At 42.3% G+C, this 20552-nt stretch overlaps 1 protein-coding gene across 2 annotated transcripts in view; it reads left to right on the top strand.

Moving 5' to 3' along the window:
• Window positions 1-20552, top strand: part of inpp5f (inositol polyphosphate-5-phosphatase F) — a 305045-nt gene that overhangs the window by 173946 nt on the left and 110547 nt on the right. For both annotated transcript variants that reach the window (XM_072479349.1, XM_072479348.1), the window contains one exon: window positions 10553-10689. In XM_072479349.1, coding sequence (XP_072335450.1) covers window positions 10553-10689 — 137 coding nt within the window. The remainder of the gene's footprint in view (window positions 1-10552; window positions 10690-20552) is intronic.

Raw genomic sequence — 20552 nt, 5'->3', positions numbered from 1 at the left:
GGCATCATAAAATAATCATGTGAATGGAAACTCTTACACAGACTTTTGATCGTATTTGCACCTGAGCAGCAAATATCCAGAAGCAGTAATTAGCCCAAGAAAGATACTGCATGAGTACATTTTGAACTGGGCAGAGTAATCTCCCAAGGCCAATTTGGTTTAGTTTAGTGGTTTGCTGACTGTCTGACTACTGATGTGCATTGGGCTTTGACTAGGCTGGCAGGATTGAAAGCTAGCCTCTTCTCCACAAGGCAGGTCAGTTAATTTAACTGTTCTCTCAGCGCTGATGTGAGACAGATTGTCAGGTGTCTGCACCTCTTGTCCATTTGGTGGTTGGCCCCTTAGGAGTAAAACCATGACTACTTCAACTGATGTTTGCTAGGTTGTCGTTTGAGGCTCAGGTCTTCAAAATGAGCCATGATCCCTGAGAAGGAAACCTATAGAAGCTGACAACTACTGTTGCAGAAGGCAGGCTAGACATTCCTAGTGGATTAAAGCCTTGCCGCAACAAACCGAATTTGAAACATCAACGTTCATTCTCTGAAACTTTCCACCCCCTGCCCCTGTTTCCACTTTCCCCCCTTTTCAACAACTCCTTTATTTAGGCAAATGGTCTGAAACTCAAGACCGGAACCTCATCCGACATCAACCTAGCAATGTCAGTATTAACATTAACTGGCCTGTGGCAGCACGGTGGCGCAAATGGGAAAGAGGTGAGTCATCTACTTAGTATCATTGTGCTTAGCAACACCTTTCAGGATTTATTTGCATCCTTGATGCAGGCAGACTTGGTAAGATTTCTTTAGATGAAGATTTACTTTTTCGTCAATAGATGTTTTAAATTGGGAAGGTGGATGGAGCTCTGCAGTGAATGGAACGGGGAGCAGGTACAAGGAGGTGAAGCCTGAAGGGGATGTCAACTTGTCGAGGATACATGAGCTGACGATATGGCTCAGAGCATATTAAAGGCTGTGTTTGTGATAAATGCATCCACCTTTTAGTTTTGAAATGAAGGTTAGGCGGCATGGTAGCGCAGATAAAATAACATTAACAGGTAACATGTTTATCAGCGAGTAAAGTCCAGGATCACAAGTGAGGTGCGAGGCAGTCATCAGCACAAAGGTCATTCTACTGGAGAACGAAGAAAGTAGACATCAAGGATGAAGCAGGATCGATAACTGGGAACATCCTGGAGGATATTTTAAGGATTTCAGCCATCGGAACACGAGCTTCATCACCCCCAGCTTGCTGACTGAACTGGCCATCAACGGTCCGGCTAGCTTGGGCAGCATCCCACGCCTCTTGGCTGACACCAGGAACAGGGCCATACAAAAACAAGGGGTTGGAAGGCCACCCCAGGCTTCAAAGACTGAATTAAATGTGTTCCATCGAATTTGAGCTGCCTACCCTCTGAATTGAGATTCCCTCAAACTCGGCTGGGAACCTCACTGCGCTAACATGCCACCAGAGACACCAGACTCAGCAGGGCCCCGCACCACCCGCCCCCCCCCTCAGGATGGACGACAGACCATGCATGCAACAGGACCTCAACTGCGCAGAGGTGGTCTCGTATCAAGGACTATGCTCTCTCTATTGCAGGGACCTCCAAGTGGCACCGCTGCCTTCGTTTGCAACTCCTGAAACTGGTTTTGATGTTCCGCATCACAGGGCCAAGCCATTCAGACGGAGGAACTTCATAACCAGCAGCCGGCATCCGCCAGCGAACACTGTACTGTCAGGGTGGGAGTTCTCCCAAAAGTAGCTGTGTCACCAAAGAGGGGGCCTCAACTCCTTCCAGCTGCCACGAATCAATGTGGATTAAAACCTTTCATCTCAACTCAATCAAGCAGAAACATTGACCAACAACTCTTGGCACGTTGTACTAACCATGCAGACCAAGAAAAGACGGGGAAAAATTGTGCACAAAGATATAACTAAAGATTGAAAGTTGAGCAGAGCTCGCAAAAACGCAGTGCATGAGACACTGGGTGCACGAGATTGCTGAATTCATGCTTGCATTTCATGGTGGGCGATGGGTTAATTTTATTACTTTACACAGTCGTCAGGCTGGGGGATGGCACTATGGAAAATATTTTTTTTTGTCATTCAGCATTGGTAATGGCACCAAGAACTCCCAGGTTGGATCTAGCATAGTTGAGATCACAAATGGAGTTCCCACCGCCCAAATACTCTGGTTCTGCTTTTTCAACCAGTGTCGACTTATATAGCACCATTGTGTCTGGGCAGCTCCTTGAAAAAGCAGTCCAATTAGTCCCATAGTCATGCAGCTGTTTCCTCTTCCAAGTATGCATTCGCAATACATCTGCACGTTAATATTCCACAAACATTTTTCGACAGTACATTTCAGGTCATCGCAACCCTCTGCAAAAAAACGAATTCCCTTTCTGCCAAATACCTTAAATCTCTGCTCCAGACCCTGCTGCCAGTGGAAAGTTTCTCCTTATTTACTCGATCAAACTGTTTAATTTTGAGCCTCTATTCCAACTTGCCTGAACATTCTCGATTCTGCGGGGGAGGAGGGGAGGTGTTTGGGGGTTGGGGGGGGGGGGGGGGGGGGTCAGGGAGAGAATCCCGGTTCCTCTTGTTTTTCCACAGAACTGAAGTTCCTCATTTCCCCAATCCAATTCGGGTAAATCTCCTCTACTCTCCCTAAGGCTTTGACTGTTTACGTGGCTTAGTGTTCCCAGAATTGGTTGTAAAATTTCAGCTGAGACCTCACCAGTGATTGTATGAAGGTTGAGGATAACTACTTCAAAGACCATCTTTGTGACCCGTGAGCAGGAATGCTCACTTCGTGGAAATTGATGTATTGTGAGCATTTTTGACCCACCGTTTTCACATGTAACTGTAGTGATATGCATAAGCAGCAATTGTACATGTAAATATGTTTGACCTCTGACCACTAGGGGGCAGGCAAGTAATACCATGTGACACTAACCTCTGGGGAGTCTGTAGGAGAATTCATTGTGGTTAGTTGTGTTAGTGATTGTTCCAGTTTGTTGGATTAGTTTCCAACCCACAGTTATACAATAATAAATTTGAACAGTCTAGAACTAGATGTTCTTTGGTACACTGATTTAGTCATTGTCTCTGTACTAGAAGTGATCAAAAACTGAAGATCTGAAGTGCGAACATTTGAAGGACACCGTCTTCAAATTCGGAAAGGTGCCTAAAAAAACGAGGAACATCAAAAATAATCACTGAAAACGCTAAGCCAGTAAAAGAAGAACATAGAAAGTTTGAAAACGCCTCTGTATCTTTGAGTAACCAGTAATGTAATTGGCGCGCATTTAAGCAACAGGTCACGCTGTATGTAGCATTATAGCACAGCCAGATGAATGAAAAATAGCATTCTTTCTAACTATAGCATGCCTCCAGGCGATAGAGATTTACACCACGTTTGTTTTTGAACAGAAGGGTGATGGTGAAAGCTTCAATGTCATCATTTAGAAATTTGATGAGCATTGTACTCCGAAAAAGAATGATACTTTCGAGCGTTACATATTGAGAACGTGCACGCAGAAGACAGGCGAGTCCTTTGATAGCTTTCCTACCAACCTCCAGTTGAAAGCACAAGCTTGTAACTTCACAAAGTTAAAATCCTCTGATTTGAGATCAGATTGTCTTCGGAATTAATAGCAAGGTGCGTGACCGTCTCTTACTGGAGAATGAACTTCAGTTGGATGACACGATTAAGATTTGCAAAGCTAGTGAACTAGCTGCGCAGCATATAAACATATTGAATGCACAGAGTTTTAGTGCAAAGATTGGGAGCGATGTGGAAGCCATTCTTTGTTGTGATGCACTCTAATTTAAACACCTGCTAGAAGCAGCCATTACGTGTAAAAGATGTGGAAACAGGCACCTACTGAGGCAATGTCCAGCATATGGAAAAATTAGCACAAAATGCAAAGGTAAAAATCATTTTTGCCAAACAATGTTTTACAAACCAGAAAGTTAATCTAGAAAAGTCCATCAATACTAATGATAACTTAGAAGGCATGTTTCTCATCAGTGTAGTCTCAAATGAAGACAGGGCCAACAAAGCCAAACAGACTAAAATGTCGCCTACAGAAACAAAAAGTTATAAAAATTATATTTCAACAGTAATAAAAGACAACTGGACAGTTTCTTTGTTAATAAAGAAATCACTCATCAATGTTAAATTGGACACAGGAGCAAGAGCGAACCTCATAAGCATCAGTGATATTGAAGCTATGAAAATAAAACCGAGAATATTAAACAAGCCAGTCTTCTTGAAGGACTATAATGGTCAGAAAATTGACATATTGGGATGTGTGAACTTGATGTCCAAGTAAAAGATAAAGTTCACAAAGTCAAATTCTCCATGGTAGCTAAAGATCGTGAGTCGCTGCTAGGTATTGAAGCGGGTGAAGCACTGGAACTGGTAAAAAGAGTGTATAGTACTGACTGTCCACTCGTCTCACACAGTGGATCGGTGGAGTCCATTGGGCAGGCTTTTCCAGACATTTTCTGGGATTTTGGTGTTTTGCCGTACACCTACAAAATGCAACTCAAAAATGATGCTCAACCAGTGATAAATGCTCTGAGAAGCGTTCCAGCACCATTGCGTGACTATCTAATAGCTGAATTGGACAGAATGACAGAGCGTCATGTTACCAAAAAGATCGAAGAGCCAACAGATTTGGTCCATTCGGTGGTTGCGTGTAAAGAAAAAAACAGTAATGATCTTAGGATATGCATGGATCCTAAAGATCTAAATGCACATATGAAAAGGGAACACTACCCGATTCCCAAGCAAAGGAGATCACAAGTGAGATGTCTGGTGTAGGTATCAGCAAACTTAATGCTTCGCAAGGATTCTGGCAGCTCAAGTTAGATGAAGAAAGTACCAAGTATTGGACGTTCAATACTCTGGTAGTTATTGTTTCCTTCATATGCTCTTTGGCATAATCTCGGTGTCAGAAATTTTCTGCAGAGCAATGGAACACATTGTTGAAGGCATTCAGGGTGTTCAAGTATATGTCGATGACAATCATTTGGGTTCCACCCAAGACAAACACAATGACAGGTTGATAAGAGTATTGGAAAATTTCAGAAGAAATGGGCTACGTCGCAACAAGGCCAAATGTCAGTTTGGTGTGAAGGAAATAGCGTTCCTAGGAGACCAGTTGTCTGCTCAAGGAATAAAGCCTGAAGACATGAAGATACAAACCATTATGAATATGCCTCGACCAACAGACAAAAAGGGAGTACTAAGAGTGCTAGGCCTCATCTATTTCATTGGTAAATGTATACCAAACCTCTCGGTGAAGACAGCATGTCTCAGAGAAGTCCTAACGAAGATGAATAACTTCACTTGGACCGGCAAGCATGAACAAGAGTGGATCACATTAAAGAAAGCTTTAATGACAACATCTGTTTTAACATTTTTAGATCCAACAAAAATACGAAAATGTCAACAGATGTATCGAAGGATGGCCTAGGTGCAGTTTTGCTGCAACAGGAAAATGATAGTGATTAAAACTAGTGGTATATGCAATAGATCAATGACAGAATCTGATTGTCGTTATGCTCAAATAAAAAAATGTTTAGGACTAGTGAACGGATTAGTGAAATTCCACAGTTTTGTGTATTGTCTCACCTACTTTCATTGTTGAGACAGATCGTAGACTGTTGGTTACCATAGTTAAAAATAAAATAACATGTCACCTCTCATTCAATGGATGATGAAACTTCTGAGATATGACTGAGAATTGATCTATACATTGGGCAAGCACTTTGTAGTAGCCGATGCGCTATCCAGAGCTACAACAGCACTGGATGACAATTCCATGGAAGAGGATGTGCAAGTTCATGTAGATATTTAAAAAAATAATAATAAAAATTTAGAGTACCCAATTCATTTTTTCCAATTAAGGGGTGATTTAGCGTGGTCAATCCACCTACATTGCACATCTTTCGGTTGTGGGGGCGAAACCCACGCAAACACGAGGAGAAAGTGCAAACTCCACACCGATAGTGACCCAGAGCCAGGATCCGAACCTGGGACCTCGGCGCCGTGAGGCAGCAGGGTTAACCCACTGCGCCACCGTGCATTCCAAGTTCATGTAGATATGATCACGGAAACAACACCAGTGTCCGTTGCAAAGTCAAAACTGATTGTTGAAAGGGGCAGCACATGCTGGTTAGGTGGATTGGTCACACTAAATTGCCCCTTAATTGGAAAAATTCATTTAATAAAAAAATGACTGTTGAAGAAACCGAGGAAGATGAAGTACTACAAATGGTGATGCGCAATCTCAACAATGGATGGCCGAAAGGTTTATGTTCTAAGTAGCATCACATACTACTAAGAGCTGAGTGTAGCAAACGGTTTGTTACTAAGACCAGAGAGAATTATGATTCCACTGTCTCTGAGCAAAGAAATACTACAAAAGATTCATGATGGGCACCTTGGATTCGAAAAATGCGAGAGAAGAGCACGAGATGCTGTATATTGGCCAGAAATAAATACAGACATACAGAAAATGGCGGAAACTTGCCAATGATATCAATATCGACAAGTAAAAGAACCGATGAAAATGGTCGCATTTGTGTCAGTTCCTTGGCAAAAGGTTGGGTAGACTTATTCTACTTGAAGGTAAAGAATATTGGCTAGTGGTGGACTACTATACAAACGATCCAGAATTAGCCCAGTTGTCAAGTTCATCAGCAAATTGTGTTATGCACACGAAAGCAATGTTTGCACGACATGGCATACCTCGGGTAATTATGAGTGATCATGGACCATGTTTCAACTGTAAAGAATGGAAGGCATTTGCGCAGCATTATGACTTCAGACATGTAACACCAAGTCCATTGTACCCTCAATCAAATGGCAAAGCAGAACAAGGTGCGCAGGTAGTCAAACAATTACTGAAAAAGGCTATGGACAGTCCAGATCCATATCGCGCATTGCTCAGCTATCCAGCATCTCTAAGTTGTGGTTTGTCACGATCGGAAAAGCTGCCAACAACTTTGCCATGCCAAACAGCAAATAAATGAGAAGATAAGTGATCAGTTGCGACCTCAAAAGAAGAAGCAGAAGAGGTACTATGACAAGACATAGATACTGTCCTCCCATTATCAAGAGCTTTTGTAAGGCACTCAAGCTGCAGCTGCATAATGATCAATTGGATTTTTGTTTGCGATCTGTGTGACTCCTGCCTCATTAATATATCAAGGGTCCTTGGATTTGCATCTGTAGACTCAGCAGCTGAAACAACTGGTTTCTCATCATTAGTTTTCTGTCTCTAAGAATTTACCAGCTAGCCAGCAGCAACCTATTTGGGCCTGTTGGTTTTTACCCTTTCATAACCCCTTGCATTTAACCCAGATACTTGGGTTTTAGGATGATCCTTGCACGTCGCAGCAGGAAACCCGGTGAAGATTCCGATTTCTGTGTACTGAGTGACTTCATGAGACAATCCATGCTTCTCTCGCGCTTGCTCTTTCGCTTGCTCTCGCTCTCTCTCTCTCGCGCTCTCTCTCACGCTTGCTCTCGCGCTCGCGCTCTCTCATTCTCGATCTCTGTCGACCGCTCGCTCACTCTTTGTCTCGCTCTTGCGCTCATTCTCGCTCTCGCTCACTCTCTCTTTCGCTCGCTTGCTCTCTCTCGCTCTCGCTTACTCTTTCGCTCTCGCTCTCTCTTTCTCGCTCTCCATCTCGCTCTCGCTCACTCTTTCTCTCGCTTTCGCTCTCCATCTCGCTCTCCATCTCGCTCGCTCTCAATAAATTCCAGATTGTACCAGAATTTAGTAAACTGGTAGAGGCAAATTGTTTTGCACTTTTGAGGTGAAGAACGGTCACCTAACGAGTAGCAATAACGTCAATGTGTTCATCCCTTCACTATCTTTCACCAAGCCGTGATCCATGTTGATGGCAGACCATTTTTTGAACCATCACGAAAGCGTGACAAGATATTATAATTGGTAAATCTCTGATTGTGCCATTTGCATGTTGTATAACCAGCTGTAACTATAATCACTTAAGCAGAGGTTTCAATAACCTGTGAAAATACAATTGGAATAACTGAAATAGCCTTGACACATTTGGAAGTCGAGTTGTTATTGGATTGGCTAAAATTGTTATCCACAATTAGTTTCTGACTGCTGTCATGTGAGAGTCCCTTTAAGAAAAGTGTGTTTTATCAAATGACTGCAGTGAGTCATTGTGTGGGTGGAGCTGGAATGTGACTCTGCTTTTTACTTTTGTTTTGAGCTGGAAGCTCTTTTTGGCTCTGTGTTTTTGTTTGCTTTCAGTTGGAGAGCTGCATTCAAACAAGGTGTATCTCTCTCTCTCTCTCTCTCTCTCAAGAATGTCCCCAGATCACTTGATTTCAAAGTAATACCTGTTTCTGTAGAGAATTCAAACCTACGTCTTTGCTAAAAAGTGTTTTGGCTTGTGGATGTTGTTAGGGAAGTTACTAAGGGTTACCTATAGAGTACAGTATCATTTTTGGGGGGTTATCAGTGTTGGTAGTTGGTAAAATGTTTACTGTGGTTTATAAAATGTTAACTGGATTCTTAGAATAAAAATTGTTTTGTTTATACATACTTATAGTTCTCTGTTGCATCACACCTGGAAAGTGGGCCCTTGTGCTCCCCATAACCAAAATCTATTCCAAGTCACATGAACCTGCAGCAAACGCTTGCTTTTATGAGATATTCTTTTCTTCCATGTTCTCCCATGTCAATGACTGACATTATTTTTCATAGTTGCCATCTTTTACATTCGCATAATAGTTTAAAACCTGTCTGCCACATGACCAGGTCGGACAGTATTTTATCGAGGCGGTCGATGTGCCATTAACTTAAAACAATCTTACCAAAAGTCAGCCAGAGCACTAACTACGTAGACATCTTCTATGTCATTTGTCAAGATAAAATCCTGATGTGTTATGTTTATCAACTGCAGTATGTGATTGCAGCAGTCTGACTGTCATTGCCTAGTTTTACTGCCCTGGCCAAATAAAAACCCTGAAGAATTTGCTTTCAGAATGTTGGGCAGAATAAAAATAACTTGTTAGCAAGTAACTTTTCTTGGCTGGTGAGTGTAGAGCCAAGCGCACATTTAAGGCTGAGATTAAGAGGAATTTTCATTCAAAGGGTGGTGAATCTTTGGAATTCTTTACCACACCGGTGGAAACACAATCATTAAGCATGGGGGTGGCACGGTGGTTAGCATTGCTGCCTCACAGCGTCAGGGACCCGGGTTCAATTCCGCCCTTGGGTGACTGGAGTTGGCACGTTCTCCGCATGTCTGTCTGGGTTTCCTCCGAGTGCTTCGGTTTCCTCCCACAGTCCAATGATGTGCAGGTTAGGTGGATTGGCCATGCTAAATTGCCCTTTCATGTCCAAAACGTTAGGTGGAGTTATTGGGTTACTGGGATAAGGTGTGGGCATGGGCCTAGGTACGGTGCTCAAACAGTGGGTTGTTGCAGACTTGATGGGCCGAATGGCCCCCTTCTGCCCTGTGGGGATTCTATGTTAAAGACCAAAATCTATTGGTTTCTGGATACTAATGGCACCAAAGGTTTTAGGTATAGCACAGGAAGGTGGTGTTAAGATTGATAAGCACCTGTGATCTAATTGAATGGCAGAGCAGGCTCAATGGGCCTACTCCTGCTCCCATGTTCCTATAAAACATCCGGGGGGGGGGGTGAGAATTACAAATTTCAAAGCTGGGATTGGTAGATCAGATGCATAATAATTGAATGGTGGAACAGGCTTGAGGATTGAATGGCTTACTCTTACCCTTAAAGCCTTCTCCACTACCCATGACCTTCCATGCAATACTTTCCCCATGTGTGATCACCTAGTTTGGAAACAGATTAATGAAGAAAAACCTTGGTTTGTGTTTCACGATTGAGACCTGCTTTTGGAGCTCTGTGTACAGGAGTGGCTACCTCTTTACATTTTAGTCGAAAATACCATGTTATCAATTTTCTATTGCCTCACCTGGTCCAAATTGACTTGACAGCTGCATTTAAGTATTTTCCATTCATCATTTTTGCTGGTGTAGTCACTAATGTGTTGGGTACTCTGGATCTGTGGAGACTGCGTTTACCTTGGCAGTAACATAGACAGGCTACCAACACCTGGAATAGTACAACTCTATTTTATTTAACTAAGAGCTGTTAAACATACTTGCACTGTGGGTCGACACTGTTAGATTGACTGAAGACCTATGCCTAACCTGACCAGCCTATACTGCTAGCACATGGTGGATGTTTGTGCTACTGACTGCGGGCTCTGTCTCAGAGGCTGCATCCCGAATGAGCGGGAAAACTAGTGCCCCTCTGTCTTTATAGTGACCGTGTCCTAACTGGTGATTGGCTGCTGTGTTGTGTGTGTTGATTGGTCTTGCAGTGTGTCAGTCAGTGTGTGTCTCTGCACCATCATGTACTGATGTGTATATTATGACAGTCACTTTGTTCATATGCCTGTCTATCTGGGTAATAGGTGTAAATGAGTTTTATTATTGACGGTCTTGACTTCCTTTCCAGATTTTGCATGGCAGCTCCTTCTAATCCGCCAGAAAACAGTTGTTGGAAAACTTCCAGGCAAACATGAAGTGTATAAAATAACCAAGATAGCGGTGATCCCACTCTCTGAAGCAGAGCCTCAGGATCTGGAACTGGAGGTAAAAAAAACACATCTCTAGAACTTCTCCAACATTTCCTCATATTTCTTCTACCTGGTATCATAAACAGTAAAATATATAGATATTTAAATCTTGAACACATCTGTGACTACCCTTTTCAAATGAAGCGTAATTCTGGCCAACTTTTGCATCCTGTGAGCTTTACCAAAAATCTGATGGATATGACTGATAATACGTGAAAGTAAAAACCCGCACAATGTTTTTTGGGAACTGTTTTTGAATGTAAATTTGGAGGGAACGATGTTTTGCAGTGTATTGAAACCTGTGTTCAGTCAGCGTCCTGATATCAAACTTGGATAAGCAGTGGTGCATTGTGATTATTTGATGAAATAAAAGTTAAAATGGTTAGTTGCGGTGATAGATTTAGGGATTCTGGTAAAACATTCCAAGTGATGTATGTTTGGGCAGTATTGTGTTATTTTCCCAGTGTAAGTTTACAATGCCAAGACACCACCAGAATAGAATTAATCAATATTGGACCTCTGCTGTGATAGGCACACTGTTCTGTTGCTGTAATTGAGGCACATTGGTTGTGTAAGTGTATCTTTATATATCATCTGTTCCACTTCACTTTCTTCCAACACAGTCCTACCTTGCAAATGGCAGTTAAACAGTTACATATCCTGTTTGGATGGTGTAATATGTATATCGACTGGGATGTAAAGACAAGTTAATGATGTTTCTACCATGGAAGTCATATATATATATATATATATATATATATATATATATATATATATCATGTGACTTGGAGGATTCTGGGATAAGATAGTGAGGCACAAGAGAGTGCAGTTGTACGTGAGAGAGTCTGCTGGTTAGAGATAGCATAGTTTAATAGAGAAACCTTCTGCTTTAGGAATGTGATCGAATCTTAGTGTATTAAATTTATAGTTTTATTTTATTAACCAAACTTTGTGTTCTTTATTCAACACGGCGCATCCGAGCCATCCAGGTAAAGCAAATCGAGAACATAACAGATGGATTTCATGTGTAGCGTGGAATAGTAAATGTTTGCAATGGTTCATTAGAGGCACTCTGAGATCTCCAATTCAGTGCTAAGTCGTTGAAATTTGGAGATTGCTACGGTGGCACAGTGGTTAGCTCTGCTGTCTCGAGGAGCCAGGTTCGATCCCAGGTCACTGTCCGTGTGGAGTTTGCACATTCTCCCCATGTCAGCGTGGGTCTCGCCCCCCCTGCAACCCAAAGATGTATATGGTAGATGAATTGTCCACACACAATTGCCCGTGAATTGGAAAAAAGAAGGTAACATGGCACTCTAAATTTTAAAAAAAGTTGGAGATTGCTAGATGGCCATGTTCGCAACTGTGGCTATGAATGGAGTTTTGCTGCAAACTAATTTCTGCTCCAGTATTGGGATTTTGAGTAGAGGAACATAGGACTTGGGCGCAGGAGGACACCACTCGGCCCTTCGAGACTGCCCTGCCATTTGATAAGATCATGGTTGGTCTGATTGTGGCCTGAAATCCACTTTTCCAGTCGGTCCCCCTCCAGAACCCTTGCTTTTCTCCCTTGTCAATCAAAAATTTATCCAACTTGGCCTCCACTGCTTTCTGGGGAAAATAATTCCACAGACGAACGACCCACTGAACCATATGAATAAAGGGAGCCAGTCCCTTCACTTTACTGATATTTCTAACTTTGGAGCGAGTGGATCGGGTAATGCAAGGTGTATTGCAATGCACTGACTGTTTTCTCTGCCTTGAGGATTTACGACAATTTAGTGTAGTTGCTATTCTAAGGTGCTGTGAACAGAAAACTCCTTTCTGATGAACCGTACTAGCTCCTTGTGAGCAGGGAGATTCAAGTTCCTTCATATTATTGATAAATTGACTTGAATAGCCTTCCAAAGCTTTAGTAAGTGGTAAAATGCAATTGACTATGCCTTCCTGTAAATTGTAACTCTCATTTTGTAGAAGGTGGTTTTAAGCTTTCTGGGAGAGTCAGACCAGGTGAGATTCACCTGAGTAATTTGCAGTACATCGGAACATTGGAACAGGAATAGGCCATTAACCCCTCAAGCCTGCCCCGCCATTCAATGGTTGACCTGTGCCTAACTCCATAAACCCGCCATTGGCCCATATACCTTTTTAAAGATTATGGCACTTGAACCCCTAGATCTCTTTGGACATCCACTGTATTTAGCTTCATACTGCCTGGTAGGACGTGGATTGGTGGAAGAGAAGCCAAGATTCATGATCAAAACAACCAGTGAGAGCATCCTATCCAGCTGCATCACAGCTTGGTATGGCAACTGCTTGGTCCATTCTGAGTGTGGTGAACTCCGTCCAACGCATCACACAAGCTTGCCACCCTCACGTTGATTCTGTACATACCTCCCGCTGCCTCAGGAAGGCAGACAGCATTGTCAGAGACCCAGACATCCAGACATAGGAACAGCTTCTTCCCCACAGCTACACGACTCCTCAACGACTCCCCCTCCGATTGATCTGTTCCCTGTAAGAACACTATTCGCGACGCCCTATGCTGCTCTTGCTCATGTGTTTGTTTTGTTTGCTTTGTTTGGCACCTTGTTCCGCACTAACCAATCACTATTTGTCGATGTACCATTTGTCAATGTATTCTGTTGATTATTCTTTTTGTCTACTATGTATGTACTGTATACATTCCCTTGGCTGCAGAAAAGTACTTTTCTCTGTACTTCGGTACATGTGGCAATACATCAAATCAAAATCAAAAATATAGCCAGTACACATCCTTCGGTGCCCAGTCTCCCCATATACATGTTTGTAGAAGTGTAAATGAAGAGATATTGACCATAAGATGACAAAAGTGACAATGAAAATAAGATGGTCCTGATCTTGAGACAATAGGACATTGAAGGGCTTTGTCAAGGTAGGAGCCAAACAGAGGTTTGAATATGTTTCAGACCAAAGAGGCTCATTCCTCGTGAGAGCCTTGAAACTGCAGTGTTATGGCTAAGAGAGGAAATGCGTTCCGACAGCTCTCACCTGGCTCAGCAATCTACCTGAGCACCCAATGAAATATTTTTGCTTCTGAATGTTGAAAGGTAATTTTGGATTGGAAAGTTTCCTTGACCAAGCAGGGTAACAGAACTTACACTGCTATTGAAACGGAGTACGTTTGTTCCCATCGTCTGATAAGACTGGTTCATTTCCTTAGCACCATTTTCCCTCATTAAAGCTGTCATGATGGCATTTCTGGGCTGCAGTGATGAAGTGCAGTTGCTATGCTAGGGTGCTTTGAACAGAAAATACCTTCCTGTCGAACAGCATGAGTTCCTTGTTAGCGGAGAGGTTCAAGTTCCTTTATGTCATTAATGAGTTTACTTGAATATCCTTCCAAAGCTTTAGTTGGAGTGGTAATTTGCTAAAAATTGAAATGTTGACCCATCCAGTTCACCGTTAGTTTGTAAGTGCACACTGTTTGATTTTGTAACCTCGATCAAATCAAGCTTTAGTTTCCTTCTAACTCAACATTGTCCGCCTGAACTTGAACAATGTTCCTCGCATTCTCAAGATAAAAGCAGTTTTGTGAAAGCATTCCATGCATACAGTTGGCATGGTTAAGAATGATTGAAACGAAGCAACCAACCAAAGAAATATTTGGTGACTAAAATGTTCTTTTCTCAGGCTTCAGGCTTTTGGTGGCAGCTCAGGATATCTTTGTCAATGCATGTTACACTTCGGATCACCATTTAAAGCTACTAATTCACAGAATTGTAGCAATGCAGAAGGAGACCATTTGACCCATTGTGTCTGCACCTGCTCTCCAAACCAGCATCATGGTTTGATGCCATTCCCTTGCTTTTTCCTCGTACCCCTGCACATCAACAATAAATTTTAATATAAATACCACAATTCCAATGTATATTTTTATACACAAATCTTTTACACGGCTCCATCTAAAACCTGATTTGGGTCATTCACACACAAAATACATGATCCAAACTTTAAGAAATTCTTTCCGTTGAGATGCCTTTTATTCTCTGCAACTTGCAAACTTTCTGTTGAGGTGTAATGTTTCCCATTTGTGAAGTTTTTTACTTGCTGCCAACACCTGTATGAATTAAGCATAGCCTGTTGGTGGGGAGCTTTTCTTCTGGTGTAAATTAATATTTCCTTTCACAGTTTCTCTTTTCAAAGTTTTCTGTGTTTTACATGGTAGACTAAGACTTGCCAGTGCCTGCGAAAACTAGCTGTTGGTGTGTAGTTGAGAATGGGCTGGATAGAAATGGCTCAGAACAAGGCATCAGCCATTTAAAACTGAGATGAGAAATTTCTTCAAAGGCTTGTGAGCATTTGGAATTCTCTACCCCCAGAGAGCAGTGGAGGCTCATTCATTGAGTATGGATAGAGTATTGGCGAACTGAAGTTGAGATAAGAGAAGCATTTTAAGGATGGCAATCTGTAACTAGTGGAATGTGTCACAGCATCCAGGGCAAGTCCAGTCCCACTTGAGTCACACCACTGATGAAATTAGATTTTGTATTAATTCCCATGGCTCTGGTTGAGTTAAATTGACTAGAAACCAGTAAATGTAAACACAAGTAACCTTTTATTATTAACAGTCTTTATAATAGGAGGGAAGTACAACTGGGAATCTACTATCTGATCCCCCCCCCCCTCCCCCCCCCCCCCCCCCCAACCCCAAAGATCAATAATAAAATAAAAGGTTAAGGATCTTTGATTCAGATGGATGTCTTTTTTTAAACATAAATTTAGAGTACCCAATTCATTTTTTCCAATTAATGGCAATTTAGCCTGGCCAATCCACCTATGCTGCACATCTTTAGGTTGCGGGAATGAGACCCACGCAGATACGAGGAGAATGTGCAAACTCCACACGGACAGTGACCCAGAGCTGGGATCGAACCTGAGGCCTCAGTGCCATAGGCAGATGGATGTCTGTGCCTATGTGTCTAATTAATTTTTTCCTGAAGGTCAAGGCTTCAGTTGGGTACTTGATTTTCCTTCAGCTTGTAATCTTTGCTGCAGACCCGCGGAGACAGCAGGCACCTGGCAGCAGAGAGGGGGAGAAAACAAAGCTCATCTTTCTTCGAGGGTCCAGGGGCTTCTGGCAGGAACCAATCGCTGACTCTTGTCAGGCAGAACCTGCCAGTTTCCAGTTAGGCAATTGAACCAACTTCTTCCAAAACGGGTTCCTCAGACTCACTCGGTGCCGACGAGTCTGACTTCTCTTCTTCAAAACAAGACCCGGGAACACACTGTCCTGGCACGCACTCTTCTTCTTAAAGGTGCATCCCGATTATGGGTCCACTGACCAGAACTAATAAAATAAATGGGAACAAAGGAAATAAACAGGAAGGACTCTTACACTTTTATTTCCCATGTTCTTCTCATCTGTATCATCGCCCTGATTTTCTACCTTAATCGCCCTACACACTCAGCAGCAGTTCATTTTGGTGTTCCATATGATTCCAAAACATTTCTGTCCAACTTGTGCTTCTAATTTCTAAAAGGTAATTCTTCTGCACTTCAGAATTAACTTGGGAGTTCTGCAGAATTAACTCGGAATTCTGCAGAATTAACTTCTCAGGAATTGTGCAGTATTGGGGTCGCTCAACTCAGCAAAATGTGGTGACACTTGCAGATGATAAAATGTCACGTGATCGAACCTTGAGGAAATAATCCAGTCCGAAATTGCAACCCAAGTTGACTGTTGAATAAAAAATAGTCAGCACTTCGAGTTTCCGCAATAGGTCCTTTATTTAATACTAAGTTTGTGGAGGGAATTAGAATGACTGCAGTCTTTCTAATTGTCCCCGCTTTACAAAGGTAAGGCGAGTAATTTATATAATATCATAAGCAATATCTAGGACAGAGAGGCATTCTTGAGATTAAACAAGGAGACCGGAAGCGAGCAAAGTTTAATAACAGGCCTTGAGTTCCTCACCTGAGCAAAACAATGCGCAGCTGTACGCCTGTTTACATGGTGTGACCATCCGACTGTTTCATATAGAACTTCGAACTTTTTGACTAAAAATAAGGCTATATATCCATCATGCTTCGCTAAGTGCCTATTTCCATGAAATAAAGTCAAGCAGCTGATTAAAATAATACAAGGTATTTAAGGCCGCTAATCTGCCAACTAAAGTCCCTTCTACATTGACCACCTTGCAACAGCAGTTTGGTCAGCGATCTTTGAACTAAATTTTTAGTACAACACAGGTGGTGATGTTTATACCAGATCAGTCTGCCTTTGATTCATAAATCTAGAGCATCTTTAGTCTAATTAAGCTCAAGTACATAACTGATGCTGGTAAGAAGTTTATTTGCAAGCTGTGCCCCTTTTAATTTTACATGACTTTGGCAATGTTGCACTGCCAGCAAAGTGCATGCTTGCTGTCCTGGATCTTGGTGTCAGTGATACTGAAATATTATTGGCTTTGAATATAAATTTGGCTTCACTTGATGGAGGTGTACTGAAGGAAACTTGTGCTATTAATAAATCTCCTGCACTTGGACAGCAGATAGAACCTACTCTTCCTCACCATCCAGTCCCCAGTTCATGGATCATAGATTGTTTGTTTGCTGTAACATTAAAAAAATGTATTCCTTACCAGACATCATTTGGGTTTTTAGTCATTATTTGTTTTCTGTTAACTTCTTACAGCGAATGTGTATAAGCTTATAAAACACCATTTAATCACCTCTTTAATAAGGATTCATATAACGGTGACAGGTACATTTAAAGCAAGTGCCTTTGAGAAAAATGTAAATGGCTGCATTGATAACTAGCTTGAGAGTAAATTAAGGAAAGTGCCATTTGCTACAAGCATGCAAAGATCAAGGTTGCAGCCTTCTGTTACATAGAAACATAGAAAATAGGAGCAAGATGAGGCCATTCGGCCCCTTGAGCCTGCCCCGCCATTCATTATGATCATGGATAATCATCCCGCTTAATAGCCTGATTTTGCTTCTCCTCTTTCCCCCGCTCCCCACCCCCAAATCACCAGGTACATCTTCCTTGCATCATCCATGTCTAATCCTGCTAGAATTTTATAGGTGACTATGACATCCCACCCTAATTCGTCTGAACTTGAGCGTATACAATCTTAGTCGGTTCAATCTCCCCTCATATAAGTCAGTCCTGCCATCCCAGGAATCAGTCTGGTAAACTTTCTCTGCACTCCATCTAGCAAGAGCATCCTTCCTCAGATAAGGAGACCAAACTGCATACACTATTCCAGGTGTGACGCACTAAGGCCCTATATAATTGCAGCAAGACATACCTGCTTCTGTATGCTAATCCTTTCGCTATGAAAGCCACATACCATTAACCGCCTGCTGCACTTGCATGCTTACCTTCAGTGAGGCCCCCTGGATCTCGGTGCACATTCACCTCTCCTAATTTTAGGCCGTTCAGATGATAACTGCCTTCCTGTCTTTTGCTACCAAAGTGATGAACCTCGCATTTGTCCAAATTATACTGCATCTACCATTCGCTTACTCACTCACTGAACTTGTCTAAATCACACTGAAGCATCTTCCTCACAGCCTGCCCTCCCACCCAGCTTTTTTTAATCCTCAAATTTGGAGATATTACATTAAGTTTCCTCATCCAAATCATTTATATATTGTGATGAATGTCAGAATTTCAGAAATATTGTATTATAGGTATTTGCTGCAGTAAGGGTTAAAAGCTTGGGATTAATGCGTATGACTGCTGCAGTAGTGTTTTTAAAAGAATCCTGGTTTCTCTTGTCCTCAGTTGAAATCTGTTCAATATTGTATCAATGGGCATCAATGTTGCTTCAATGTACTCTGTCCCACCTTTCCACAATTTGACAAAATATTGGCCTGTAATTGTTCAGGAGGATTAAAGAAAAAACTCACTTATTCACATTTGTACTTGCAGTTCCTCGTGTATGGGCAGTATCATATTGAATCTGGAGTGTGCCCTGAGGCCTTGAGATCACTTCCGTAATATAGAGCCCAGGACTGCACCCTGTACTCTGAATGAAGGCTGATTAATTATTGTGGTAAAACTTAGAATTCTATTTGCATCTTTTAAACTAGATTAAAGAGCCTTTAATCAGTGTCCTTGCACCGTATCGAGTTGAGTTCTACTTCCAGCATAATTCCTGCTGTTTTTAACCAAAATGGATCACCTTGTGTTGATATAATAATAATAATCGCTTATTGTCTGTCACCAGTAGGCTCAATGAAGTTACTGTGAAAAGCCCCTACTCGCCACATTCCGGCGCCTGTTCGGGGAGGCCGGTACGGGAATTGAACCCCTGCTGCTGGCCTTGTTCTCCAAAACAAGCCAGCTGTTTAGCCCGCTGTGCTAAACCAGCCCCTTGATATGTAATTCAACCTGCCATTCGTCCGCCCATTACCATTCCTTTACAGTTTCCTTAGGTCTTTTAAAGAATTACTTGTACCTTTATTTTGATATCTGCAAACTTTGATGGCAACCCTTTTGACTTGTGTATCTAAGTCGTTGTTGCACAGAGTAAATAGAAGCAGACCGAGAACAGTGACCATTTGGGCACCACTTCACTGTCACTGGGTCAAAACACTGGGGACCCCATTCTTCCTTGCACTGTAGGTATACCTGCAACAATTAAAGAAGGTAGCTCACCACTGCCCTCTTAAGGCCAAATTGGCATGAACAACACATGTTGACTTTGCCAGTGATGCTTTCATCCCTTAAAAGAACATAGAACATTACAGCGCAGTACAGGCCCTTCGGCCCTTGATGTTACGCCGACCTGTGAAACCACTCTAAAGCCCATCTACACTATTCCCTTATCGTCCATATGTCTATCCAATGACCATTTGAATGCCCTTAATGTTGGCGAGTCCACTACTGTTGCAAGAATACGAAAAATACTCTGGAAATTTTGGCCTTGACTCTTGCTCTCCTCCCTTCTAATCAATTTTAAATCTAGTTTCCTAAGATTCCCCTAATTCCACATCCCTTGATCTTCTCTAGTAATCTTTTGTAGTCCCAGTCGAAGTCAAAACCACATCCACTGCATTTCCTCCATCTCTCTCAAAAGGTTTGCCAAATCCAGTCATCTCTTTCTAAATTTGTGATGACTATTGTTCTCTTTTTTTGATAGGTGTGGGAATTTCAACTTTCATTGGGAAGTGAAAAATTTTCCCGAGGCTACGTGTGAAGCTAACCGGCCTCTAATTAATTGTCCAGACTAAATGGTACTAAACTGACCACTCAGACCGTTGGCACACTTGAGCTTTTTCTGGGGACACTGCAACTTCCTTCCTCTGAGGAGAGATTCCTTTGGGCTCTGGAGCTTTGTCATCCTTTAAGATAACTGAGCTATTGTACTTTTTGCCCACTTCATGGTTTGCTGCTGCCCCCTTGATGCCCATCTTTAAAAAAAAAAAATGAATTGAGTGCCCAATTCATTTTTTTTTTCCATTTAAGGGGCAGTTTAGCGTGACCAGTCCACCTAGCCTGCACATCTTTTGGGTTGTGGGGTGAAACCTACGCAAACACGGGGAGAATGTGCAAACTCCACACAGACAGTGACCCAGAGCCGGGATCGAACCTGGGACCTCGGCGCCACCATGAGGCAACAGGGCTAATCCACTGCGCCACCATGCTGCCCTCTGATACCCATCTTGATTTGAAGGCTGATGCAAAGCAGATAACCGCACACCGCTGTCCTTGCATAGGCCTCTTAACATACTGCTTCAGGAAGGAGTCTTGTATACACTTCGGAAATTACGCTCCCTTTTTATCTCTTGCGCAAGCGCAGTAAGTTGATCGTTTAAATCTCACTGGGTGAGGTTTCCCTAAATTTGTTAACCTGGCGGAATCCCTCAATTTACCGCCCAGTTGAGATA

The sequence above is a fragment of the Scyliorhinus torazame genome, chromosome 16 (assembly GCF_047496885.1).
Source record: "Scyliorhinus torazame isolate Kashiwa2021f chromosome 16, sScyTor2.1, whole genome shotgun sequence".
NCBI lineage: Eukaryota > Metazoa > Chordata > Chondrichthyes > Carcharhiniformes > Scyliorhinidae > Scyliorhinus > Scyliorhinus torazame.
This window is presented reverse-complemented; position numbering and strand designations above follow the sequence as displayed.